Source organism: Ursus maritimus, unplaced genomic scaffold (genome assembly GCF_017311325.1).
Source record: "Ursus maritimus isolate PB19 unplaced genomic scaffold, ASM1731132v1 scaffold_13, whole genome shotgun sequence".
NCBI classification, from domain to species: Eukaryota; Metazoa; Chordata; class Mammalia; order Carnivora; family Ursidae; genus Ursus; species Ursus maritimus.
The window spans coordinates 54,533,400-54,560,490 of NW_024423675.1; the positions used below are offsets into that span (position 1 = coordinate 54,533,400).

The window sequence follows — 27,091 nt, forward strand, 5'->3', positions numbered from 1 at the left end:
GTAGGGGACCCAGAAATCGGGAAGAGGGACACACATCACCCACTCACAGCCTGGCTCACAGCCTGGAACCCACCCACAACCACATGCCAGGATTAGCAACGGTAGATGGCCCAGCTGACCTCCCCATGTGTGGGGTCTGCCCTGTGGCCCAGCCCGACGGCTTGTACAGGACAGAACAGGGGATATGGCACAACAGATATGTTAGAGTCTCACCCTCTTTTCCTAAAAGACTCCACATTTCTTGGTTCACCAGAACCATGAATTTACCAGCATTTGTACTTTCTGAAATGGTGGCCGTGATTATAATCGCAGGTCTATGATATATACAGTGACAGTTCTGGAAGTACCTTGAGGCTTACCTTTATTCATTATGCTCTACAGCATTTCTGGGCTTTTCTATATGAAACCTGCAGAAGTGTTCAGACAGCCAAAGGGCATTTGTGGAATTTTTAATAATTTTCTCTCTCTGGGGGTTGGGCAGTTGGAGCAGAGGAGGTTAATGCCATTTAGGGTTTATTCTGAAGCTTTATTGCTTTGCTGTCTACATGGCGGGCATTATGCACACTTACTGCTTGGCTCATTTTCCGGGCTGTAGTGTTATTGCTATACCATGACATAGAACATTATAATTTGGTCTGTTTTTCAAACATTATATATGCAACATAGTGCGATGGATTTTTCTGTTATCTTAAATAAGAAAGCTAGAAAGAAATGCCATTCTCTACTTTTTCAACATGTTATGATTCCTAGGATCAATATGATTTTCTACACAAGGTTCTGACAGACCATACTCTGTAAGGTTGGTTGGTTTGTTTTTTGTTTTTGTTTTTTTTTTAGTTAGGTAATTAGATTTTTTGGTGGTATGAGAGATTTACTTATTTATACAATCATATAATTATATCTAATCCCTTTATTATTCTATAATCAAGGTATTTTGTCTACCAATAAATATCTACTCTTTATATTTCAAAACAGTTGCGAAATTGCTTCACCAGTTTCAGATTGTACAGTGAAATTCACACTGTGACTGAATTGTGCATTTTTTAATGAAATTGACATACTTGATTAAGCACTTTTGGAGGGTTGATGATGATGATTCTGAGGTTTTTGTGGAACAAATTCCAGAGGAGAGTTAAGAGTGGGAAAGAACGGAAGAAGGCTGAGAAAGTTGTCACACATAAGATTGTCCCCAGATGGTCTGTGACAGTGGTCCTCAACCTAGCTGCCCAGGGGAGTCACCCAGGGAATTTTGAGCAGCACCAGCACCCAGTCCTGGCCTCCGTAGGCTTTGGCTTAATTGGTGTGGGGTGGGCCCAGCATCGGATCTGCCTCCCACCTGGCAGGGACCACGGAGCTGAAGAGCCAGCAGATGCTATTTATAATTGCTGATCTATCTCAGAGGTTATCATTTTTCAAAGCAGAGGAGGGGAAAGGAAAACTGCCTTCATCAGTGAAAACAGAACTTGGCTCCTCTAGACTTGGAAGTAGACTAGCAATCTTGGGAGGGGTGGGTTCATGCTCCTCTGAGGCTGACTGGCCCCCGAGAGTCTCTCACAATGACTCCAGGCTACACTGAGCCAAGGCTGAATGGAAGGAGAGGGGACGCTGTATGCCCACAATCCTATGGCCTTGCCCTAAACACAGCCCTGTCCTAACACCCCTGCATAGAACTGAGGGCAGACTGGGGACGTTCAAGTCAGATTTTATTATTAACTAGGCCAGCAGGTGCAAAATAAGATCCCAGCTCCACGTCCTATAAAACCTTAGGTTGGAAGTAGGAGTTACTTAACTTCTTGTAGCTTGATTTCCTTATCTTTCAAATGAACATGGCCATCAACGTTGCAAGGTAGATAATCATGTGGGATTGTGGGAAGTTTAATGAGATAGCATTTATAATAAAATGCCTGACGCCTAATAGATGCCAGTGACGAGCAGCTTTTGGTATTGTCAGACTCAAAATATTATCACCCTGGGTCGTCTGTTCCACATAAGACTAACTCAGGACCTGCTGGCCCTGTTGTGGGTCCACCTCCCCATGGAGGACACCATAAGCAGAGCAGAATTAGTTCTAGACATCTTTTCCAGTGTAATCACAAGGCCAAGGAAAAAGCTTTTTTCTCATCTCCCTGTGCAGTAGCTAGAAGAGTTCAGTTTCCAGAAGGACCTTCCAGATCTTGAGACAATTGACACTGGGAATGTCAAGCCCTTCCTGAATAACCACCCCCTGTCCACGGGGATGGGGCCCATGGTAACACAATGCAACATACAATACAGCACAATCAACACCGCATGATAATTCCCACAGTGATGAGAGACGCATATGGGAACAGGGATGCTGATTTCTAAAGCAAGGATTCTCACGCCATCCTCTACAGCAATGGTGTGCGAGCGCATCTTTCTCACGGTTTCTTTACCATTTATCCATCCATGGCCACTTAGGTTGTTTGCAGGTCTTGGTTATTGTAAATAACACTGTAATAAACATGGAGGTGCAGGTATTTTTAGTGTTTTTGTTTTCTTTGGATAAATACCCAGAAGTGAAGTTGCTGCATGTTATGGTAGCTCTATTTTTAATTTTTTGAGGAACCTCCATACTGTTCTCCACAGTGGCTGCACCAGTTTGCATTCCCCCCAACACTACGGGTTCCTGTTTCTCCACATCCTCACCAAAACTTAATATTTCTTGTCTTTCTGATATTCTCATTTTGACAGGTGGGAGGTGATACCTCCAGGTTTTGTTTTGAATTTCCCTGGATTAATGATGTTGAGCACCTTTTTAAGTACCAGCTGGCTATCTGTCTGTCTTCTTTGGAAAAATGTTCAGATTCTCTGCCCATTTTTTTTTTTTTTAAAGATTTTATTTATTTATTTGACAGAGATAGAGACAGCCAGCGAGAGAGGGAACACAAGCAGGGGGCGTGGGAGAGGAAGAAGCAGGCTCATAGCAGAGGAGCCTGATGTGGGGCTCGATCCCATAACGCCGGGATCACGCCCTGAGCCGAAGGCAGACGCTTAACCGCTGTGCCACCCAGGCGCCCCCTCTGCCCATTTTTTAAATTGGATTTTTTCTTTCTTTTTTCTTTTTCTTTTGCCCTTGAGTTGTAGGAGCTCTTTATATATTTTGGATATATATCAGTTATCAGTTACATGACTTACATATATTTTCACCCACTCAGCAGGTTGCTTTTTCATTTTTTCATTTTGTTGATGATTTCCTTTGCTGTGCAGAAGCTCTGTAGTTTGATATGGTCCCACTATTTACTTTTGCTGTCAGATTAAAAAAAAACAAAAAACAATACATCACTAAGACCGATATCAAGGAATTTACTGCCTGTGTTTTCTTCTAGGAGTTTTATGGTGGCAGGTCTTACATTCAAGTCTTTAATCCATTTTGAGTTAATTTTTATGTATATAATGCAATGCTGGTCTAGTTTCATCCTTTTGCATGTGGCTGTCCAGTTTTCCCAGCACCGTTTATTGAAGAGAGCATGCTTTCCTCATTGTATTTTCTTGGCTATTTTGTGATAAACTAATTGACCATATATATGTGGATTTATTTCTGGGCTCTCTATTCTGTTCCATGGATCCATGTGTCTGTTTTCATGCCAATACCATACTGCTTTAATTGCTTATAGCTTTGGACTCAGCTCGATTTTTGTCAAAGATTTCTAGAGGAGGAAATAAAACCAGCGTCTCATTCTCTCTAGCTAGAGGACAATGCCCAATTATTATTGCTATTATTATAGCTATTAAAGTTCATAAGCCATTTGTAATTACAAAATGGCACAGTGCTTTGTCAGGCATGGTTCCTGACCTGATGCCGGCTGGTGACCTGTGTGTTTCTTTTTTTTTTTTTTTTTTAAACCGAGGTTTTTGTGTTTTTTTTTTTTAAGATTTTATTTATTTATTCGACAGAGATAGAGACAGCCAGCGAGAGAGGGAACACAAGCAGGGGGAGTGGGAGAGGAAGAAGCAGGCTCATAGCGGAGGAGCCTGATGTGGGGCTCGATCCCATAATGCTGGGATCACGCCCTGAGCCGAAGGCAGACGCTTAACCGCTGTGCCACCCAGGCGCCCCTGACCTGTGTGTTTCTAGTCCGTGCCAAGGTACGTCCAGAACTCAAGAATGGGTGCTTCGAAAGTTTTAGAGACATTTGTCATTGTCGTAGGACCAGTGGTATAGCCCGGGGTCAGAGGGCGGGGGTTAGACCAGTCGGCGTGTTTTCAGACTTGCTAGGTGTGTTGAAGGCGGATCAAGCTACAGGTCAGCCGAGCGCCGCAGGACCACACCTCCGCCCACAATGCCCTGGGAAAGAACAGAATTGGTGGGGCCCCAGAGACGGCCTAAGGTGGTGACCTTCTGACCAGTTCTACTTTTACAGTTTGAAAACAACACCTGGGGGGAGACTCTGACCAGCTGATGGCAGAGTCGTGATAGGAGTAGAGTTGGAATGACAATTTGATTTTACACCTGATGGCTCAGCCATGTCTCACAACAGCCTCCAGCCAACCAGGTGCTCCAAAGCCGAGACTAAATGCTGCAGGAAGAGGTGACTCGAGATCCAGCTCGAGTGTAGGATCTTGGGAGGTCCGGGGGGCAACCTTTTCCCTCCACTTACTAGGGAAACCTAGTAAGAATCCTGGAGTGTCTCTGCTGGGGGGAGAAGTGTGACTTCCTATGACTTATAAGAACAGCCAGCACCAGACTGGGCCTGTACTGAGGAGTGATGAGATCTGCATTTTTGCATGTTTATATTGGACGATCAAGAAAAACACGTGTCGAGCCAGAAGTGGAGATTGTTTCACTCATGCACTATTTTGGAGTGCCCACCACGTTGTAAGCACTGTTGTTGGTCCTGGGACTACGGACCCCACTTGGTCACATACTTATCTTCAGGGGTTTATAATGTGGTGGGAGGGACAGCTGACCCAATAGAATCCTTCTGTCATCATATAATATATACTATTATGTAATATATATGTGATATATAAAATATAGTATCTTATATTATTATATATATAATTTTCAAGTGGTCATAAGAGGGAGGAAGAGAAATAAAGAGAGTAAGGGGTCAGAGGTTCAGAGAGAAGGCCTGTCTGAGGAGGTGACATTTGAGCAGAGATTTGATCACAGAAAGGCTTGATGGGTGATGTGTTGGATAGATGGTGGCCAAGGGGCAGACATGAGAGTGACACCTTGCCAGGAAAGTGGGGAGAGCTTAGTCAGGGAGGTGACTAACCCCAGTTGGGGGTGTGAGGGGTTAGGCTGGCGCCACGGGGAACTGGGAGGTGAGGTTGTAGGCACAGACAAAAGTAGACAGGGAGCGTTCTATATTTGGGAACCCCAGGCTATGTAAGGTATTGGGCAGAGTGAGGTGTGTGTGTCTGGGGGTGCGGTGGGGAGTATTTGAACAGATGCTGGGAAAGAAAGCAAGGAGAGCCTTATGGGCCATGTGAAGTTGTTTGGACTGTGGCCTGAAGGGAACGGGGAATATGGAAGCATATGATATGATCACATTTGCTTTAGAAAGCTCTCTGTGCAGGGCCCCTGGGTGGCTCAGTTGGTTAAGCATCTGCCTTCGGCTTGGGTCATGATCTTGGGGTCCTGGGATCGAGCCCCACTTCGGGCTCCCTGCTCCATGGGAAGCCTGCTTCTCCCTCTTCCTCTGCCTCTTTCTCTCTCTGTTTCTCATGAATAAATAAATAAAATATTAAAAAAAAAAGAAAGCTCTCTGTGGGAGCAACAGGAAGAATGGGTGGAAGGCAGGGTGTGGAGGCAAGCGAGGAGACCACAGGAGAAACCCAGGCGAGAGTGTGTGCACAGAGAGGAGGGGCAGATCGGACCCAGACAAGCATGGGATCATTAGGGTTTGCTTATTGATGGGCTGGACACAGTGGGTAAGACCAAGAATTTGTAGGTGTAACAATGGTATTACACAGTCCCTCCAGAAGGAAAACCGGAAGTGAAGTAGGCTCAGCTGGGGAAGCTGGTGTTTTGGTTTGAATTTGTTAATTTGGGGTGACTACAAGACATCGAGGTGCAGGTCCCAACTGAGTAAGCAGTTGAGTTACATGCTTACCTTCCTTTATTGGGATTTGCCAGTGGGGATGATAACTGAATCACGCTATAGGGTGAGCTGCAACAGGAAGCCTATGGGGATGATTTCCCACTGCTTGCTTCACATCCCTGAAGTCAAGATGTGCCTGTGGCCATAATTTCTCGGGGATATTGTTGGAACAATAGTGAGTCAGTCCTCTCCGCCATGTTTATGGCACGTTATGTTCACACGTAACAGCATGCACTGTCTTAGGTGCTTTCTTTCCAGTGACTCATTTTCCCTCAGAATAACCTTTTGGACAAGCACTGGAGATGTGATCATTTTCTAGATGGAGACAGGAAGGCACAGAGAGGTAAAATGACTTGCCAAGGTCACACAGTGCCTAAGTGGCAGAGGCCAGATTCAGTCCAGGCGGTTGGGATGCAGGGCTTGTGCTGCTAACCACCACAACACGCTTGTCCTCAAACTGGAGGGTCTACCAATCCCCAGCGTCCTCCTGATCTTTATCCTCCAGGCCTTTCACCATTTCCTGCAGGAGGAGCATGGAGGTCTGGCAAAAGGTCTAGCTTCACTTCCAGAATAGTTTTCCTCTTTAGTTCTTCTGTGGCACCTTTGGGACGATCACACACAGGCCCGAGGTCAGCCATTTTGGGTTGAAGTTGTTTACCAGAGCACTTGATAACCTCATCATGGCAGAAGGAGAGTGCCAGGGGAAGAAACAAGCAGCCCGCAGTGTGCCATGAAGACTGAGCAGAGCCAGGATCTGTTCTCGTAGGCATAGCTCTGGCTGACGGCAGCTCTTCCCAAACTCTGGACTGCAACCCTTCAGTGGGCTGGGAAATCCGTTCAGTAGATTGTAACCAGCATTCCTTCCAAATAATGAAACAGAACAGAATAGACTAGGACACGTAGGAGGGTGTATCACGTGTAATATGGGCAAGTTACGTGTGTGGATATATATTTGGGTGATGACATAAATGTACTTCTTTTTTTTTTTTCCCAAAGATTTTATTTATTTATTCGACAGAGATAGAGACAGCCGGTGAGAGAGAGAACACAAGCAGGGGGAGTGGGAGAGGAAGAAGCAGGCTCATAGCGGAAGAGCCTGATGTGGGGCTCGATCCCATAACGCCGGGATCACGCCCTGAGCCGAAGGCAGACGCTTAACCGCTGTGCCACCCAGGCGCCCCCATAAATGTACTTCTTATTGCATGTCTGGAACGTGCGGAGCCAGAGCGCCCTTCACTGTGCGGCCCGTGGCCAAAAACATACTCACTGTGCTACTACGGCCCCCTTACCTGTGGTTTCTGTGAGCCAGGGTCAGCCTCGGTCCCGAAGTGGATGATCTTCCGTCTGACATGTCAGAAGGTCGACAGCAGCCTGATGAAGGCGACATCGTTCCCCTCGTGTCATCTCATCACACAGGCATTTGATCATCTCACATCATCACAGGAAGGCTGAGCGCGGTACAAATAAGATATTTTGAGACCGAGACACCACATTCACACAGCTTTTCTTCCAGTATATTGTTATAATTGTTCTATTTCATTGTTAGTTATTGTTGCTAATCTCTTACTATGCCTAATTTATAAAGTAAACTTTATCACAAGTATGTGTGTATAGAAAAAAACATAGTAAATATAGGGTTTGGTACTCTCTGCAGTTTCAGGGGCCCACAGGGGTCTGAGAACGTATCCCCTGGGATAAGGGGGGACTACTGTATTTTCTTCTCTAATGAACTGATAGAGGCATACATCTGCGTACTTTAATTATAAACATAGGGGCATAGTGCATTGGTGCTAAGTGTGGAATTCCTGCAGATCTGAAGCTTGGACCAGAAACTGCTCCGGCTTATGATCTGGGGAGTTGGTGGCAGGTGGATGGTAGGTTGTCAAAATGGAAGCTTTAGCAGGAGACAAAATCACCTGGAGAGTGTGTGAAGGAGCAAAGAGAAGAGGGTAGAATTTGGGGAACCATTAACCTTTAAGGCAGGGATACTGGAAAAGGAGCTCACCAGACCTGGACAAAGAGGTGGGAGGGAAACCAGGAGGGTGTTGGCAGGGGAGCCAAGAGAGGAGAGAGTCTGAAAAGCAAGGAGAGGTTCAAGATTGTCAAATGTGGCAGGAGGTCAAGTTAGGTAAGAGTGGGAAGGCACACACTGAATTGAGCAACATGGAGTTCCCTGGAGACCTGGGCTGGTGCCTTCAGTCCAGTGGAGACAGCTGAACTGTGGGGGACTGAATGGTGACTGGGGAAGACAGACACAGGGGGGAATGGGCAGCTCTTCCAACATGTTTGGCAATGAAATGGGGAGGGCAAGAAGGTATCGGCCAGATGGGGGATAACGGGTTCCTCCAGAAACAGATTTGGCCCTCATGTTACAGAAAGACAAAATATTTACAAGCTAGGCTTATAGGAAGGTGTGGGATATTTAGTCTCTGTTAAAAGGGATGAGGTAAAGCTATGGATTCCCACCCCCTACCCCCTTCCTCTCTGAACCGTAGGGTAAGGATTTCTGGTAATTGTGGAGACAAAATTTAAGAATGGTGACAATGACTGCTGTTACTCTGGTTATTTATACAAGCAATGGCTAAGTTTATTTTGGAATTATGATTCCAAATTGTAATGGACAATACAATCAAAATCCTAGAGTTAGGGGGAGGAAAAGAAAAAGAGCATGAAACAGTAGCCAAAAGAAAAATGACATTGACAGGCTATCGACATTAGTGCTATCACTGCATAAGGAATAAGGAAATAATGGACCGTTTTCTGAAAACAGAAAATGCCACAGGTAACTGATAGAATCCAATGGGACAGATTAAATTTCTTCTACTTTTATGATGAAAACCAGATTTCAAATGACTTTTGATTTGTCTTTTGGCTTTACCACATGCTTGAGAGAATTCGGATGTAGGCGCCTTATCACTGACATTTACTAGTCAAGATAAGAATTCTCTGTTCAGGATCGTGGGCCTTGGGGACTGTCATTATCACAGCCTCAAGGTAGATTACGAGATGTTGCATAATTATTGCGACACCTAGTCTGTAAGGAGTAAGGAAATCTGCATCTGAGTATAAATATTTGTATTTAATCTTTGTTTCCCTGGGGGAGTGAAGAAAGCTGGGACCCCTGACTAAGTCACCTTATTGAACAAACTTTAGGCATAAAGATCGTTTTCAGAGATGAAGGAACTATGTATAATTCCTAAAAGAAACTTTCTCCAAATCAGAGAGCAATTTAAGAAAATGCAAAGCTATGAAGAAAGGATATTGACGAATCTTCCTTAGGTTGCTTTCACAGCAGGGAGTAATTGCCTTAAGGTAAAAGCTCATCTCTTGTGTTTGAGAAAATTCTCAGAACATTCAAGTCACTAAAAGCCATCCACTGTTTTTGATTAACCAGCATGTGAAGAATCTTGCCTAAATGGGTTAGAAAGTCTTTGCCTTGAACAAAAATGTATAGTCTTGAAGATGAGAAATATTGCTGGTTTTGCTGAATTTAGACATCTATGGAAAGGGTCTCTGGCCTGAGAATAAACCCCTTATTCCCAAATATTTCAAAACATGGAATTAAAGTGTGTGTGTGTGTGTGTGTGTGTGTGTGTGTGTGCGTGTCTGCGTGTGTCTGTGTGTGTCCGTGTGGCGGGGAGTTCACTTTAAGTGTAATCAGGTCCTGGGTGGAGCAAGTGGGTTTACAGGAAAAAGAACTTTTGTGTTAGTTCAACTCCTAATTGTAAGTCAAGGTGACTCATTTGGACAACTGAAGGTTGATGTATGTGAGGAAAGAGACTGACTGACTCCTCACTGGCATTTTTTCTACAAGTGAAGATGCCTAAAACCCTAAGTTTCTTCTTAAATGTCTCTTAGTACCTGTCATTTTTGAAGTTGGAAGTGAAAACTGAGTTTTAAGCACAAAGGATAAAAGGATCCTACACAGTGAAAAAAAATTGACACAAGAATTTCTCAGAAAGAACTTAGTGAATTTTTATAAATTCTTTGAAGTTGTTCTTGAATGACTGAATTCATTGTCCAAAGACTCAAAGGAGTTGGAATTGGTTGGAATTTTCCACTCTTTGCCATAGTCCTGGATCACAGGCACAATTTTTCAAAATATTGGTAGAGCCAGGTCTTAGTGCCAGAATGAGGGAGAGATTTTATATAGTTTCTCCTTCATTAACTATAATTTTAGCTGTTTTTGTTTTGATTGAAATTCTCCTCGTTGGTTCGGTTGGTTAAAGCGGGTACTAGCTAACTTGGACCAGTGCCAGATGGCTGGAGACAAGCTTCTTCTGACATTGATCACCACTGCCTTCCATTCTCTTCCTCCTGGCCAACAGAGGTACTCACCCTCTTGGCTATGTGTTCAGGGTTTTTGAACAACCTCTGATCCCCCAGGCAGGTGGGGGTGGAGGTGAGGTGTTAAACAGTCATCAATCTCTAGGGGCCAATCATGGTAGTTCTGTCTCCTTTGTCTGGGAAAAGTTGGGTGGGGAACCTACCTTGAGGACAGTTGGCCTCTTCCATGGGGCAGAGAGGTTCCAGCCTTGACCCCCTCTAATTGCGATAGGACCCCAGGGCTCCCACACCAACCATCCCATTTTGTACAATCCCCCACTAGATTCTTACCTTTCACTCTTCAGGGCCTGCCCTGTCCTGATGATGAGCTTCAGGCATGGAACTCCTTGGGAAAATCCCTCCTCAGGCTCTTGGTGAAAACTTCAAAGGGAAGGAACAAAGCTGATCATAAATCTGGGAAGAGCAGACCTGCACACAGGTGGATTGCAGAGCTGGAAAAGCTGGGGAGAAAGTTGCTGGTTACTTCTTTTATTTCCCTTTACAGCTGTTGGTCTAGAATCCCACACAGGGATGCCCTAGAAAATATTCAGAAGGAATCAGGTTTATCTACTTTCCTTCCGAGAAACTTTTTGGAGTAATTGCTGGTAAACTTCACCAGCTTTTTCAAAAAGTTCATAAAAGCTGCTCTCTGTGTTGGAGCATCTTTGCGGTTTCTCTCAGTTGCCTGAACAGAAATGTAATGTTATGTACAAGAGACATAGAGTAGTGTCTCCCTATAATTTTACACACATACACATGCAGTTTTCTGTTTATGATTTCCCTCCCCATCTCTTTGCCCTAAACCTTATAATAAGCTCATTCATTTGTAACTCTACTTGGCTGCCTGATGTTTTGAGAGTGGAATTAGTGCAATTGCTTTCCCTGGTAAAAAGAGGTAGCTTGGCAGTGGTATTGAGAGAGAGGAAAGCTGACTAGCCAGGGAATGCAATACTAGAAATGTAAGACCAGTAAACAGCATTGACTCCTTTAGAGAAATGTTTGCTGTCTGGATGTCCCCAGCCTCTTAGCCAAGCGATGGATCAAGCCTTCAGCCCTTTAGATACAAAGATATATGAATGCTCAGCCTGCGAATAAACTGACACTTTGTAAGGAGAGAAAAACTGGTCTGAAGAGAATTTCTCAGGCGCTTTGATTGTCTGATTGCACAAACATCGCCTCGTCAATTTTTCTCACAATCTCAGAGAGGAAGTGGCATGAATAGGAATGTGTTTGGAGCTGAGGGTGGGGACAAGAGGGAGAGAGACGCTTCCCCACCATCCCAAGAGGCGGGAGGGCAAAGAAAACCTTCACGAGGAACCTGCGGCTAGGTGCCTCCCCGCGTCCCTCTCCGGGCGGTCCCCTGCCCCCGGGGCGGCGCCGGGCCGAGGCCGTTGGAGGCGGCGGGTTTCGTGAGCTCGGGCACTGCTGGGGGCAAAAAGCGCAATTCCGCGTCTCCGGGAGGAGAGGACACGGTCACCCGCGCGGAGGACCATCTCTGGCAGCAGATCCAAGCCGGTCCTCTCCGGTGTCTACGCACAGGCGGCCGCGCGCGCCTACGCGCACACACTCCCGCCTCCGCGCGCAACTCCCAAGCCCCGGGCCCTCTGCTTGCCAGGCGCCAGATCCGCCTCCCGGGGCTGGACCGGGAGGGTCCTCGGCGGCGTCTTTAAGGCTGCGGTCCCCGCCCCTCCCTCTTCCCCGCCCTCCCCCTCCCGTCCTCCTCGGTGTCGCCGCGGCTCCTCCCGACCTCCCCTCAAGCCGGGCTGCCGGGCGTGCGCGGCGCGCGGAGCAGGTGCGGGCGAGCCCCTCGCATGCCGCTGCCCGGCCGGAGGTGGTAGCGGCGCCGGGCGCGCTCCGCCCGCCCCTCCTCCGGGCCGCACTCGGGCTTCGGCGCGCGCGGGGACATGTCGGTGGCGACGGGCAGCAGCGAGGCGGCCGGTGGGGCCGGCGGCGGCGGCGGTGCGCGGGTTTTCTTCCAGAGTCCCCGGGGCGGCGCCGGCGGCAGCCCGGGCTCGAGCAGTGGCTCAGGCTCCTCCCGGGAGGACTCGGCGCCGGTGGCCACGGCGGCCGCTGCGGGGCAGGTTCAGCAACAGCAGCAGCAGCAGCAGCGGCGCCACCAGCAGGGAAAAGTGACAGTGAAATACGATCGCAAGGAGCTTCGGAAGCGGCTCGTGCTGGAGGAGTGGATCGTGGAGCAGCTGGGTCAGCTGTATGGCTGCGAGGTACCTGAGCGCTGGGCCGGGAGGGTCGGGGGCCTCCCTCGCCCCACTGTGCCCGCACAGGAATTCTCCAGGGCTCCAGCTCTCGGGTGCGCACAGCCCTGACTCCTGGGGACCCAGTGCTGGGAGCGAGGCGCAGGGCGTTCTCTCTCCTGGGTGCCCTCTGGCGCCGGGGCGCGACAGTTGGGACGCCCCTGTCTGGGTCCAGATGCCGGGTGCCCGCAGGGCTGCGGGCCCGCCTTGATGGCAGTGGGGAGGGTTGGGTTTTGCTAAGCACATTGCTTTTCTCGGAGCCCGGGGCGCTTCTAGGCTCCAGCTGCATCTACACGCAGCGGGGCTCAGAAGGGCTCACCCCAGTTGCGCCTAACCCAAAAGGAACAGTGCTCACTGCTGAGATCCTGGCAATCCCGATTTCTATGGAGAGGGAGCAGGGAAGGGACCTGAAAGCTGCTTAACGGAGAGGAGAGGTTCTGGGGATCTCAGAGGACCCCTCGGTTCCTGAAATTCTACATCAAGATCATGAGATGAACGCTTTCCCTTTTGCAGCCGGCCCCGACGCGCGTCCCCATAATTCATCCTTGCATTTACCCAGGCTGCACACGTTGGGCTTTGTTGAAGCAGCTTTTTTTTTTCCCCCACTAGCCGAGCTCGGGTACGCCCGTGGATGGGCGCAGAGTGAGAGCCTTTGGCAACCTGGAAAGGTGCCTGGGTGAAAGGAACGTAGCTGGGCGGGTGGTGTGCAGGATGCCCGGAATCCACCAGCTTCCCCTCCGCCACGACACTGTGACTTCCCACGGTTCAGCGGCTAAGGTTCACACACAAGTCCGACGGCCGTGTAGATGCTTGATGTTAGGAGAAATATTTAGAATAAGCGGTTACAAACGTCTGCTAGAAGAATGAAGCCAAAATGATTCCCCACGAGAGTCTTTAATAACAGCGATTCTGAATGAAGTATTGTACTTCTCTTAAGGGCGTGGAGTTTGGGAAGGGTGGGAGAATGGAGAGAATGAATAATTAAGGATACGGCTTCGAAGTTAAAGCAGGTTTGTGTCCATACAGCTGTTAACGCTGTTAGCAAAAATGAAAGCCAGATGAACTCATTGGCTTTTCTCCTGGTTTGGGGTATTCTGTTTTTCACACATTTTATGGCCTATTGTGAACACATCCTTTCCTTAACATTCTCATCGCAGGAGTCAACAGCATCCTCATTAGGGACTACTGATGAATGATTAGGATATAATGAAGCTGGACTATATGACTAATGGGCTTGTAAAAATATATTGTTTCTCCAGCCTGGCTCTTACGAAAAGCCATTTTAATTGCATAAAGAAAAACTGGCCAACATAGGAAGTGTTCCTGGGATTTTTTTTTTTTTTTGGTAGGAAGTTGGCAAAACTCTTTCAAGAAACACTGTATTTGATTTAAATGGGGTTACTGTTGGGGTGGACGGATGTGCTCAGTCTTGCCTCTGTAGAATCCAGTTAATTTTCATTTATTTCATACTGACCTTTATACTCCATTTTGGATTTGGAGAAGATTTAATAGAAAAACTACTGTTGAAATTAACAGTGCTTTAACAGTGCTCCTTTTATGGGAGACTAATTAGGTGTTGGGGAAACTAGAGAGTTCAGCCCCTTAGCAGGTGGGCAAATCAAACATTTTAAAAATTCTTCAGAATAATTGGGGGAAAATGGTGGATTGGATGTTCACTGTATTGAACATGTGGGTTACATGCGTGTTTTAAAGGGTGAACATCACCTTGAATCTTTTCCTTGTACATCTCTTCTCCTATTTTAGACCTGACGTACAGCAAACTAGAGATTTGAGAGAGGGCTATATGCTGCCAGCATGTCATTACAATGTGGGAAGTGTTTCTCTTCAAGTTGTTTGCTCGGTCATTTAGGTGGAAGGAATATTGGTCATTGAGAAGGTTGTTGGCAGTTTGTAATTACCAAGCTGATGATACACCTTCCTTTAATGATAAAAAGCATGTGGTCTCCTAAGTAGGCATATATAGAATTGTTTTCCTCCATCTATTTCTGCACTGGTCGGGTTCTATTTTTAGCTTAGCTTCTCTGGTCTGGTAGCCTTTCCCTGCTGATGGCTTCAAGTTATGTCAGCCTCTGCTTTCTTAATCGAGAAGGACCTGCCCTGGCTAATAGCTCTGAGTCTCATGAATATAGAGGGTAGGGAATGCTCCTTTTACACTTAAAATTGGTAATGTTGTCAAATTTTTATTGCATGCAGTTGACACAGAAAGCGAATTTGTCAGACTTCAAACTGGCCGGAGGCCTGAGCTTTCTGCCAAGTTGGGGAAGATGATGAACACATATTTAATTTCAGAAGAACTTATATCAGGCCGGTCAGCAGTTGGATGACCTGTCCTTTTCGGGATAGAAAATAGTGATCTTTGGGAGAGGCGTAAAGCATGATAATTAAAATTAGGAGTGGGAAAGAAGAAATACACAGAATACCTTCCTGGCTGCGGTCTTATCTAGAAGTTTGCAGTGGCCAGTCAATTTTGTTTGGAGAATAATCTAAAGACAGCATCTGGGAGTGCTTATTAGGTGCTGTTCTCGGCACTTCGTATGGACTAACTAATTTAGTCTTTACAACAACCCCACGAACAGGGTGCTGTTGTCTGTTTTACAGATGAAGAAACTGAGACACAGAGGAAGAGGCTTTCCCAAGCTCACAGAGCTGGTGAATGGCTGGGCGTGGGCACGGCAGTATGAACCATGGCCGTGTGGCTCTGGGCCCACATGCTAATTTCCGGTGCTGCCTCTTAAGTTTGCAGGGGTCTATGCAAGAGAATAGTTGGAGGCCCTCATAGCATAGGTCTAAATATTTAAAAATAATGCATTTGTAACGAGCATGATATAAAATTTATTCTGTCTACCTACCTTGACAATGATCTCTCCATAGGGGCCTGGAAGGCTAGGTTTGAATTTTGAATTCTCAGACTTCCCAGAGCTCACAGCTGGCATGCTGCCGGAGAATCCCCTGGCCTCGGGTCTGCTTTCTTTTCTTCCCACCCATGGTGCAGTCTCACCTGGTGAAGAGCATTGTGTCCACTCGCCTATCCAAGCTCTGTCACCCCTTCATCATACCTTTGGCTCAGACCAGTGGCAAAGGCCCCCTTGCGGGGAAAGATCTGGGAGGAGTCTGTTCATGCCCTGGAAATGGCTTGGTATTGGATCAGGAAACTCCGGGCCTCTGCAGCGGAGCCTAAAACCAGACAGAGGGACAGGCATTCCAGGTAGTTGGGTCCAGTTGGTCCTAAGAACTCTGCAGGAAGATGGGTGTGGGAGGATTAGGGCCCAGGACCCCGGCCCTTCTTAACCCAGTCTAAGGGCGGTATCGCTGCATGCCACATCGAACAGCCTTTGGGTTGTAGAGCTAAGTGTTTTTATAAATTCTAAAATGCTCAGTTGTGTTTATAGTTATTTTCCATTTCATCTTCTTGTACAGATAGTTAAATTTTCAGCTAGGGATTTGGTTATAAGGGAACAGTTAGGATGGATCTGTATCCACATTTAAGAATTTCTGTTTTGAGACGTTTTCATATCTCGTCCAAACCCAGACAGTTTTTAAGAGCATTTGAAATCTGGCATCGCGTCTCCTTTGACAAGTGTTGCAAGATGGCTTACTGGATAAGTGATATCATTTTTTTCTCATCTTTCCCAGCATCAAGATAACATCTGTACTTCCAGTTTTGCAATTTGCTTTGCTTTGGAAATAAAAGCCTGTTGTTAACCTCAGATTATTGAAATACCTGTAGCAGCCTCACCGTAAACAGACTTGTGCGCGGAGGGCATTTCCTGGGTTACCCTGAGGGTCCGGTTGGCTTTTCCCTTTGTTGCAGCTGTCTGCATTTTATTATTTTATTATTTTTATTTTTTTTAAAAATTTATTTATTTATTTGACAGAGAGAGAGAGAGAGCCCAACCAGGGGGAGCAGCAGGCAGAGGGAAAGGGAGAAGCAGACTCCCTGCTGAGCAGGGAGCCTCACGTGGGGCTCGATCCCAGGACCCCGGGGTCATGACCTGAGCGGAACGCAGACACTTAACCAACTAAGCCACCCAGGCGCCCCAGCTGTCTGCATTTTAAAACGCGATTTCAGTCATGTCATACCTTTGCATCTTCCCTGACTCCCTGTCATTGCTCGTTCTGTAAATCAGTGTTTTTCCAAATGTTTTGATGGTGACCCTAGAAAGATTTAGATTGCTGCCTGACACACGGACTCATGGATATATGAAAGACACATGGATTCACAAAGCACCACTTAATATTACTACGTATGCTAGAGAAAAAATGACAAGGGTAATGTAAAATATGACTTTATTAATGTTTAAATATAATATTCTGCTCTATTTCCTTTTCCAGAATTGCTGGTTGTGACCCTCTGAATTGATTTCAGGGGCGCCTGGGTGGCTCAGTCAGTTAAGTGTCTGACTCTTGATTTTGGCTCAGGTCGTGATCTCAGGGTCGTGACATTGAGCCCCATATCCTGATGCTTTGCAGTGGGCGTGGAGCCTGCTTAAGATTCTCTCTCCCTTTTCCCTCTTCCCCTCCCCCAGCTTGTGCTCTTTTTCTCTCTAAAATAAATAAATAAATTTAAAAAATAAATAGATTCCATAACATTTTTGGACAGTGGCATGCAGTTTTAAAAATACTCCTCCAGGGGCACCTGGGTGGCTCAGTCAGTTAAGCGTTTGACTCTTGATTTCCATTCAGGTCATGATCTCAGGGTTGTGGGATCAAGCCCCGAATCGGGCTCCGTGCTCAGCGGGGAGTCTGCTTGAGATCATCTCTCTCCCTCTGCCCTTCTCCACCACCGCCCTCCCCCTGCCATCTCTCTAGAATAAATAAATAAATCTTAAAAAAAAAGTACTTCTCCAGAAAGGGAAAAGCCTAAACTATGTGATAGAGTTAGCTGGTGCTTAATAAATGCTCTGTGTGCATCAGATATGATTCGTGTAGTGCTAGTAACAATCCCTGATATGCTCATTTTGTCGATATAGAAACTGTCATGGAGATGCCAGAAAGTTGCCCCAGGGCCCACAGCTGAAACGTGGCAGTGCAGGGCCGTGTCCAGGAATTCCGACGCACCTTCCCCTGCACCGAGTGCTTCTCAAGGCAGCACAGTGCCAGGACCTTCTGTGAACTTCCATATATCGTCCACTCCCCAGAAGTGGCTGTGGGGATCTCTAAGTTGACTGATCTTGCAGAAATACCACCATCGGGGAGTTGTTCTTATACGTGGATCAGGCTTCTAGTTACAAGTTCAAGTCCTTGTTTTGCATATAGATTCCCACTCTGCAACACCACATTTCGCTGTTTTGCCATTTTCTTAGTACCTGAGCCAGAAGGTAGAATGTTTAGAACTTGGTTTGTGGATCATTAGGTGAATCTCCATCTGTTTAGGTATTGCAGAATGAATAAGGCTTTTTAAAAAATTGCTTTTTAAAAAAATACCTCCATAAACTCAATCTGTAAAATATTAAGGAAAAAATTAAATATGTTAGAAGTCTACGAATAAAAGAATTCTCAGTTGCCAAGGGAAGAAAAGTACTTCACACGTTTCCCTTTGGAACAGTAGTTAGGGAAATTTGGGGTAGAGGCGGTGCTTAAGAGAGTAAATGATCTGTAGCTAGAAGAACTGAAGTCACATCGTGGCGCCAGCATTGACTAGTCGTGGGAGCGGAGGCACTTTCCATAATAACCTCTCTGAGCCTCACCTTCCCTGCCCTCTTTGCAGGGATGGGAAAGTCATGGAACAGAGTAGCTGGAACACAGTAGGTCTGCAGCCACTGTTGTACCTTGAACCATAACCAGCCACTACTATCGCTTATTCTCTGTGATGTGCGCAGAGGACAGGAAGGAAGAAAAAATAAGACATTCACATCTATTTGGTGATAGAATTTGGAGAAGACGGGTGGATACTTTGGGGTTAGGGATGTTGGTATGTGTTTGAACTTGAACGTGGGCAAATCGTCTCTATATCCTTCCTTTTTCTCCTAGAATCTTCCTTATTCTGGGAGTTCCTGTGGGTTTTCATGTATGTATGGGGAAATTAGACTTTAATTTGTGTTCATTTTCTTCGTGTATGTCCTACTATGGTAGAGCACAGTTCTTCCACCATTAAGCATCTATTTGAAAGAATGAAAAAGAGTCAAGCATCAGAAAATGTGTTTTAGCATTGAATGAGTTAGTGGCATTTCTTTATTAGAGTCACAGCTAGGAAAAAAAAGTAGATTTCTGGTTTTGTTACAGTAATCCACATCCCACTCTTGGATTATTACTGTTTTATTTCAGCGTTGTTGAAAAGTACACCTACCTTCATTGACTTACTTGCTCCCAACAGGAGTTTACAAATCGTGGTTGCAGTGCATTGATTTTTCAGCTTAGACGGAGAGAATTCTTTCGAGAATCTGCTGTTCCTGGTATCTCCCGCCCACCCTCTTTTCCTCTGCTTCTGCTGTGCCCCTTGCCACACTAGCTCTGCCTGTGGTTCTCACCTGGGACTCACTTTTGTGCTTCCAGGGTCTTTTGCTTTTCTCCCAGCTCTGCAACGACGCGGCTGCACATGGCAAACCTCGCCTCATTGACAGCTGTCCTCAGACGAGCCTCTCTAGATGAGGGCAGAGCAAAGTCTGCATTGTTTCTTCCCACGTGGTGCGTGCACACGTTGCCCACAATCCCATTTCCCGGTGTCCTCCATCGCCCCAGGCCGTCCGTGGCTATTTTGTGACTAGTTCAGACTGTCACCTGTCTTTTCAAGGCAGCTTTTTCCATGTTCTTCCCTCCCTGCAGCCCAGTCCTTGGCCTCCTCCTGGGTCAGCCAGTGAGGCCACCCAGGGGCCTCTTCCCTTCATCGCCCTCCTGCCTGGAATGGGTTTGCAGCTGGGCTCCCTGCTAGAAATAGCAATAGCCATCACCTGCCGCGAAGAACACGTCCCTTCCTCAATCCTGTATCCCCTCTGGTTGCCACTCACACTATCTAGTTCTCTGGAACTTTCTCCAGACATTGTTTATCCACCAAGCTGCCCCGAGGGCCTTGCTGTTTCTCAATCCAGGGGGATTGTGTGAGTCTTTATTTGCCTTGGCCTCCTGCCACCGTAGGTGCCCTCTGCCACTCCCCAGGGAAGCCTTTGGCTTCTGGGCCGCCTCTCCCGGTCTCACACTCTTCTCTAGCTACTTCTCCAGCCCCCTTCTGGGCTTTCTTTCTCTGCCTGTCTTTTTGGTCTGACGTTGCACAGGGTCTGTCTTTGGGCCCCTGCTCTGCCTTCTATGTTTTTTTTTTTTTTTCCCTGCTCTCGCACGCTCTTTCTGGGTGATACGAATATTCCTGCGGCTTCAGTTGCTGGCCATATGCTGACAACTCTTCTTCTGTATTTTTAGCCCAGATCTGTTTTCTGAGGATCAGACATATTCAGAGAGTTTTGAAATGGACAACTCCACTTAGATGTGCCATGGGAGCCTCGAGGTTAACTGGTCTGCAAATGAGTTTCCCTTCGTCTGCAGACCTCCTCCGTGTCCTTCGTTCCCTCGTGGGTGAATAGCAGGTGCTGCGGTCAATGGATGTCCCAGCCAGAGATGCTGCTGCCATCCTCTCTCTTGCCTCTGCCCTGCACGTCACGCCCGGCTGCCACGGAGTCTTGTGGACACTCGCTCCTTACGGCTCTGCGACCTGGTGCCTTGACTTCTCGCTGCCACCGCATTCGTGCGGCCCCTTAGCATTTCTCACCGATAGATGCTTCCATCTTAGTTCTCTCCAATTACTACCACCCTGAGTTCCGGTACCCACCCCCAGCAGCAGCCCCTGCTTTGTTGCAGGGAGGGCGGCTTGCTTCTGCCACTAACACAGCTCCCCGCGGAGGGCCGGGGGACTTGTACATTTGTCTCCTACAGTCAAACTTGATAATAACTTTAGGAGAAGGGGGTGGTGGTGTTATCTTCCTTTCTTCATTTTGTAGTGGAGGAAACCGAGATCAGAGACATTGTGACCTCTCCCTGTCTAAGGCCGTGCTGACCCCAGAGGCACCTAGCCGCGACGCTGCGCCTGTGCCCAGCAGCTCCCCATTTATTGCGTTCCTACTGGATACCCCATCCTTGCAGTAACTCTGCAAGAAGCTGAGGTGCGGAGAGCTTGAGCCACAGGCCCCAGTCAGAGGCCACGTCCCTCTCAATGGCACAGTCAGGAACAGACACCTGTCTCTGGTTCCTGGGCTGGGACCTTCCCCCGCTGAGTCCTCTCCTCCAGCTGCCCTTCGCTGTGGCAATTCCAGGTGTTCTCTGAAATCTGGATCCTGTTCTTTCCCACGGCCTTCACGACAAAGCATGAGCCGTTAGGCTACAGCCAGAGCTCAGGAGCTTGCCTTGCCCGCCTCTGTAGCCCCCTCTCTTGCCCCTGTCCCCTACCCCTGAGATCCTAATGCAGGGCAGACAGGAACCCCCCAGGCTTGCTTCTTCCATCTCCCAGACCATCTCCCCCTAACTCTCCTACCTTGCCCACCTGTTACCAGTTCTTCGGGCTCACCCTTGGGGTATCTCCTTTAGGAAGCTTCTCCAATCAACATCCCCTCACTGGCAGGCTGGCTGGCAGGCCCTCGCTGGCTTGTGCTTATTTATCCCCTTCTTGGAACACTTCCTGTAATTCTGTCTCTCGAAGCTCCATGAGGGTAGGGTCCTGTGGTCCCTACAGCCCCAGTGTCCCTCGCACACCTGGGTGCCCTGAGGTGTCCAGCACCTGGCCGTCAATGAGCGTGACGGAAACTGGCCCTCCAGACCATCTTCTGGAGCTGTGCGTTTCAGACACACATAGCTCAGATTAGCTGCACTAATGTAATTCGGCTCTGCCTGGGTTATAAGTCTACTTTTTTATCGTTGACTCGAAGTTTCGGTTCTCTCCCCTGGTTGTCAATTATATCTGTGCTGTGCTTTGAACCTGTGAGCGGAGAGGAAGTGGCAGTGGAATGAAGCCCAGGGGCAGGGGGGAGAGTCTTCCAAGGAAGTAATCACAGCTTACTGCCATTCTTCTCTATAATTTTAATTTTTCAGTATGTACAAGAGTCCTATTTTATTTGCACAGTCACTGTTCATTTTCCCCGAGAGTGGCTGTGCTTGCTGGGCCAAGAAGGGGTGAATGCTTTTCCATCAGCAGATAAGATTCAGAGCGACAGGCTCACACAAGTCTTAATAAGATGAGGAATGAGAGCCAGGATTCCTGCCTCTGCTTCCAAGTTTGGGCCAATAAAGTCTCACCAGGTATTTCTGAGTCAGGACTGGTGCTCTGGAAATCTGTTTCACCGTGTAAAACCTTAGAAAAAAGAAGAGACCAGAGTGCGGATTCGTCTCTAAAACATGACTTTATGGTTGAGGAAAAAGCGATCAAAGAAGGGCTTTTCCTTTTTTAAAGAAACTGTGGAAGGAACTTTGGAGAATTGATTGGTTGGTTGGTTGGTTGGTCGATTGGTGCATTCGTTCCAACGGATATTTGCAACCTTCATCCTTTAAAATTGGGTAAGAGGAAAAGAACAAGAAAGGAACCCTTTCTGTTATAGGAGAAAAATGGAGGTGTCCATATGATTGAAAGCCCTTCGAGGGCAGAGACTATGTCCTGCTCACAGTCGTATTGTATTAGTGTATTCGGTATGTTCATTTACTGCCTAGTGGCTCCGTGCTTCTTCCCTTACTCAAAGCCTGTTTTCAGGAAAGGGTATGATTAATTCATTCACTTTATAATGTAAATGACTGAACACACTTTAATTATCTTTCCTTTTAATAGGAAGTAAGGTTTTAAGTAAGAGAAAGTAATCTCTTCACAGCCGAACTTCAGGAATCGATGAACAGGGCAGGATGTATTATTTGGGGGCTCTGGGACCTTGTTGGCATCTATGAAATCTACGGAATCAAAGCATGTCCATTGTTCCCAGGATGTCATGGGAGGGACCCTGGCTTGCGGAACTGGATGTTGTTAGGCTGCTGCTTAATTAGCTTGATGACCTTGGCAAGTCATATTCATGATAGACTTCTGTTTTCAGGTTTTCTCTCCTTATCTGGAAAAATGAGGGTAGTCTAGGATTTTGAAGCTCCACCCTTTAGAACTTCTATGATAAAGGTGCCCTACCCTGCAGAAAATGGGATTTATTAAAGAGAGGGTGATATTTAAAGCGTCATAGAAGGGTCTTTCTCTCTTAAGGCAAACCTGAGACAAGCATTAGGCTAGTTCACCAAAGGATCATCTAATCGCAGAGCTAATTCCAGTAGCTGAAGTGAGAGTATATCCATCCTTCCCTTGGCATGACCTCTTGTGTGATGTGTCTTGGATAGGAAGAATCAGATTGAGAAACCTTCCCAAAACACCCTCTTTCCCTCCTCCTCCTGTTGACTTCTAAGTTAAATTTGAAATCTTGACACTGCAGATATCATAGGTACCCTATCTGCCTTTTAAAGAAAAATTTAATTGGGTTAACCTTTAAGAAGAGCTGGCATATTTGACTTAAAATTTTCAGTGTATAACTTATAATATTGGCTGTTGGAGGGCTTTTCCTCTTCCTATTATTTGTCCTTTATCTTCGCAGCTCATAATTAACTAATAGAGGTATTTATTTTTAACTTGTGTTGAGATATAAAATGAGCATCTGAGAGGGAAAATAGTAGCAGCTTTAGGAAATAAAAATTTTAAAAGGTGAAGGGTAAAGTAGCCTAAATAAGAGGCTGAACAAATCTGTATAAACAAATTAATTTTCCCTGGGGAATTTATTCCTAGAATGTCATTTTATAGTTAGTTTTAGAATGAATGATGGGATAGAAAAAAGAAATTAAGATTTTTCATGGACAGTTCTGGTGGGAAGTGGAAAGCAGAATTTTTTGCTCTTAATAATATTTGTTTATTTTGTATGATGATAGAGTCCATAAAGCCCCATCAGATAATCCCATTCAATCCACACCAAGACTCTGTGATATAAATTGCTACCTAATTTTAAAAAAAGATTTATTTATTTGAGAGAGAGAGCGAGCGCATGCACATGGAGTGGGGGCAGAGGGAGAGGGAGAGAGAGAATCTCAAGCAAACTCCCTATCAAGTGCGGGCTCAATTCCAAGACCCTGAGATTCCAAGACCTGAGCCGAAATCAAGGTGCCCTTGAGCCTCAGTTCTGTTGTTTTAAAAATGCGGTTGCTATGGAGGTGCCTGGGGGGCTCAGTCACTTAAGGGTCTGACTTGGGCTCAGGTCATCATCTCAAGGCCCTGGGATGAAGCCCCGAGTCCACCTGGGACTCAGGGGGCAGTCTCCTTAGCCCTCTGCCCCTCCTCCCACTTGTACTCTCTCTCTTTCAAATAAATAAATAAAATTAAAAAAAATAAAACAACAGAACTGAGGCTCAGAGAGGCTTATTTCCATGCCCGAGTTTANNNNAGCAGGAAAAAGAGGCAGACTCACACTTGGAAACAGCAACCATAAGGGTCACCTCCCCCACCCTGGTCATTTCTACCTGTTCTATCATGTCTGCGCCATACACCGGGCAAAGCTCCTCCGATTAATTATTTGATACATTTTCGAATATGCTTCATCTTAGTTGAACGGTTTATAGGATTCCATTCTATGTTTGTTTGCAGTTTATTAGATGAGCCATCAGCAGGATTCAGCAATGTCTTTAGAAACATGCAAATCCAGCAGTTCTCAAGTATGCATCATAGGAAGTGTACTACTTGTTTCTTGGATTGTCAAGTCTGCACAAACAGTATTGGAACACTTAGGAGTTTTGAGGTTAAAAGTTAGAAACTCACCTTAAATAAAACTTTGGTTACAGAGTGGGTATTTTATCCTACCTGTTTGAAAGCATCAGCTGTCACCTGTCCCATGATAGAAGTAAAGAAATGATGCTTGTAAGTAAAATGCGTAAACGCCTTAACAACTTCTTTTGCTTCTGCCAAAGGATATTTTTGTCCTGAGCTGCTTGTCCAATCATCTGTTAATATCTTTTATATTTTATATATCAGTAGTACAATGGGTGTAGATGCTGTGTTCATTTCTGCAGATGTCAAAAGAATCAAATCTGTTTCAAGCCAAATAGGGAAGTTGTTGAGATTTCAGATTGGTAAAGATGATTTTTCTGTTTAGTTCTTATGAGCCAATACTCGACATAACAATTCTAATTAGTCAACTGGTTTTTCTTCTGTTGGTGGCAGGGTGTGGCAGCTCTCTGACAAGTCAAGAGAAAATGAGTCATTGATTTGGGGCTAAAACATGATTATGCTTGCCGCAATGAAAAGAGCCTACAAATATTACTACTAAAAAAAAATATGTACTCTCTCTGGTAGACAAGTGCCTTTTGTTAAGCTAGAATATTCCATTTCTTCATCAAGCCCCAGATGGTTCAGCATTCAGTCATCTTCTGCCAGAAGCAGTTTATATGGATGGATGTTTAAATAAAAACGTGTGTATTTAGGTAAATAGAACATCATCTAAACTAGCCTGAGACTTTAAAACCATTTAGCTGCCAGTCATGTCTCAAACCTCTAGGAGGTTTGCATATTAAACTTCAGAGAGGGAGAGTGGGCTGCATTTTGTAAGTGCAATATCCCAAGTTTGAATTAACTCATAGCTCTAAAGAAGAAAATGAGGAACTGGTCTGTTTATCATTGACACCTTACTGTGAATTGCATCGCATAGAGCAGTTTAAGGCAGTGAAGGAGGGCAAAGAATGAGATACAGAGACCATAGAAAACATTTAGTGACTTGCATATGGCCCCCCACCTCTGCAGGTGCGAGGCCGGGGGCTCTGAGCAGGCCTGGTGGGTGTGGTGTGGACCAGGCTTCTTCTCAAGGAATTCCTTGAGAAGTGTGTCTTTTTCTCTCTGGCCCCACTTTGCAAAATCTCAACAACTGCTGGTGGTAGGAAATAGGTTGTCTCCTTTCAGAGATCCCTTATTGGTTACAACCTTGGGTTCCTTTTAAATGCTAAATGCCCGGACTGGGTGGCTCATTCGGTTGGGCGTCTGCCTTCAGGACAGGTTGTGATCCAAGCCCCACATCGGGCTCCCTGCTCAGCGAGGAGCCTGCTTCTCCCTCTCCCTCTGCCTGCTGCTCCCCTTGCTTGGGTTCTCTCTCTCTCTCTGTCAAATAAATAAATAAAACCTTAAAAATAAATGCCTGGCCTGGTGCAGGGCATTGCATTATAAGAGAGATGGGGCATCTCGCTGGGGCAGGAGTGGGCTTGGGCTGCCTGGCAGGATGAGGCCGGCTCCCTGCACCTGCCTTTATCCGCAGTGTGGGTATGAGTCGTCATCCTTGGCCTCCTTTAGTCTCCCCTTTTAAATGACACAGTCCTCTCAGGGACGTTTTGAGGATTAATAATGTTAAAAAATCGTCTCAGGAAAAGCCCACGATATGTATGAAAGTACCATTAGCAGCATCTATGCTCTTTTTGCCATGACTGATTCAGCCTTGTTACTACAAATATTTATGTTAAAGGTACATTTTTTGGCCAAAAAGAGAACAGAGGCGTTTGGGGTTTTTATTTTTTATTTTTGAGGGGGTTTAAGCCGTGGTTGAAAATTTGGGGCACACACCAGGTTTTATGAATATGAAATAACCTCGCCAGTGTCTCAGAATGAAAAATTTTGTTGGGCTGCTTCAAGAGAATTACCTTTTCAGTTCAAGAGAACTATTGCATGTGAGTTAAGTGATAATATATCTATTATCATATAACATTCATTCTGGATAAAAATCTTTTTCATAGGGTATCTTTCATATGTGCCTGGAAGAAGGGCTGCAAAGATGTGTAATAAATATTAGTAGTGTTTTTAGTGTCATTATGGGTAATTTTTATTTTGTTTACGCTTTGTCCAGTGAACGTATTCCTTTTATGTGAGAAAGCTAAGGTTATTTTAAAAAAGAGGTGGGCGTGGATATGCCTGTTGTTACCGGTAAGAAGAGGGCTCCCTGCTCTTCAAGGACACCAGCTCCCCTTCACAGGGATTTATGATATGAAGACCAATTCTCGTGGGGCTTTGCCTTCTCTTCTTTTTTGAGGCAGCCAGGAGGTTTCTATTTGTAATTGCAAATAATCAAGGAAAAGTAAGCTAACAATTTTGTTCATATTTGATCCTTGACCTTTGCTGACTAAGTGCTAATCACACTTTGGGAAGTCAGGGTGTCCTTATCTTTCTGGGTGGCTAGACCACCATGGGGGAAACAACATGATCAAGGAGAGCACAGACCCACATGCAAATTCTGTTGCACTTGGTCTTATAGACGCCGCTCATTTCCAGTTCCTTAGGTCATCACCTTTCCCCTCCTTCAGTGAGGTTGTGTCCTACATTTGCAATACAGTTAGATTACATTGTCACATACTGCATCCCTTCCTGAGATCCCCCAATCTCCTAAATGATTTTTTTAAAGTGTGCATACAAAAGGCTTACTCTTTGTGCTGTGAAGTTCTGTGGGTGTTGGCAAATGCGGAGTGTCA

General features: G+C 46.0%; 1 protein-coding gene and 1 long non-coding RNA gene across 2 annotated transcripts in view; one reads left to right on the top strand and one right to left on the bottom strand.

Moving 5' to 3' along the window:
* Positions 1-3,135: 3,135 nt before the first annotated feature.
* On the bottom strand, positions 3,136-13,490 carry LOC103666915. The gene is made up of 4 exons (XR_569618.2): positions 12,621-13,490; positions 10,686-10,775; positions 7,358-7,516; positions 3,136-3,267 (listed from the first exon to the last, which is right to left on the bottom strand). It is a non-coding gene; the product is annotated as an uncharacterized LOC103666915 (long non-coding RNA).
* Positions 12,299-27,091, top strand: part of PPP1R14C (protein phosphatase 1 regulatory inhibitor subunit 14C) — an 83,639-nt gene continuing 68,846 nt past the window's right edge. The window contains exon 1 of the mRNA XM_040627957.1: positions 12,299-12,616. Coding sequence (XP_040483891.1) covers positions 12,299-12,616 — 318 coding nt within the window. The remainder of the gene's footprint in view (positions 12,617-27,091) is intronic.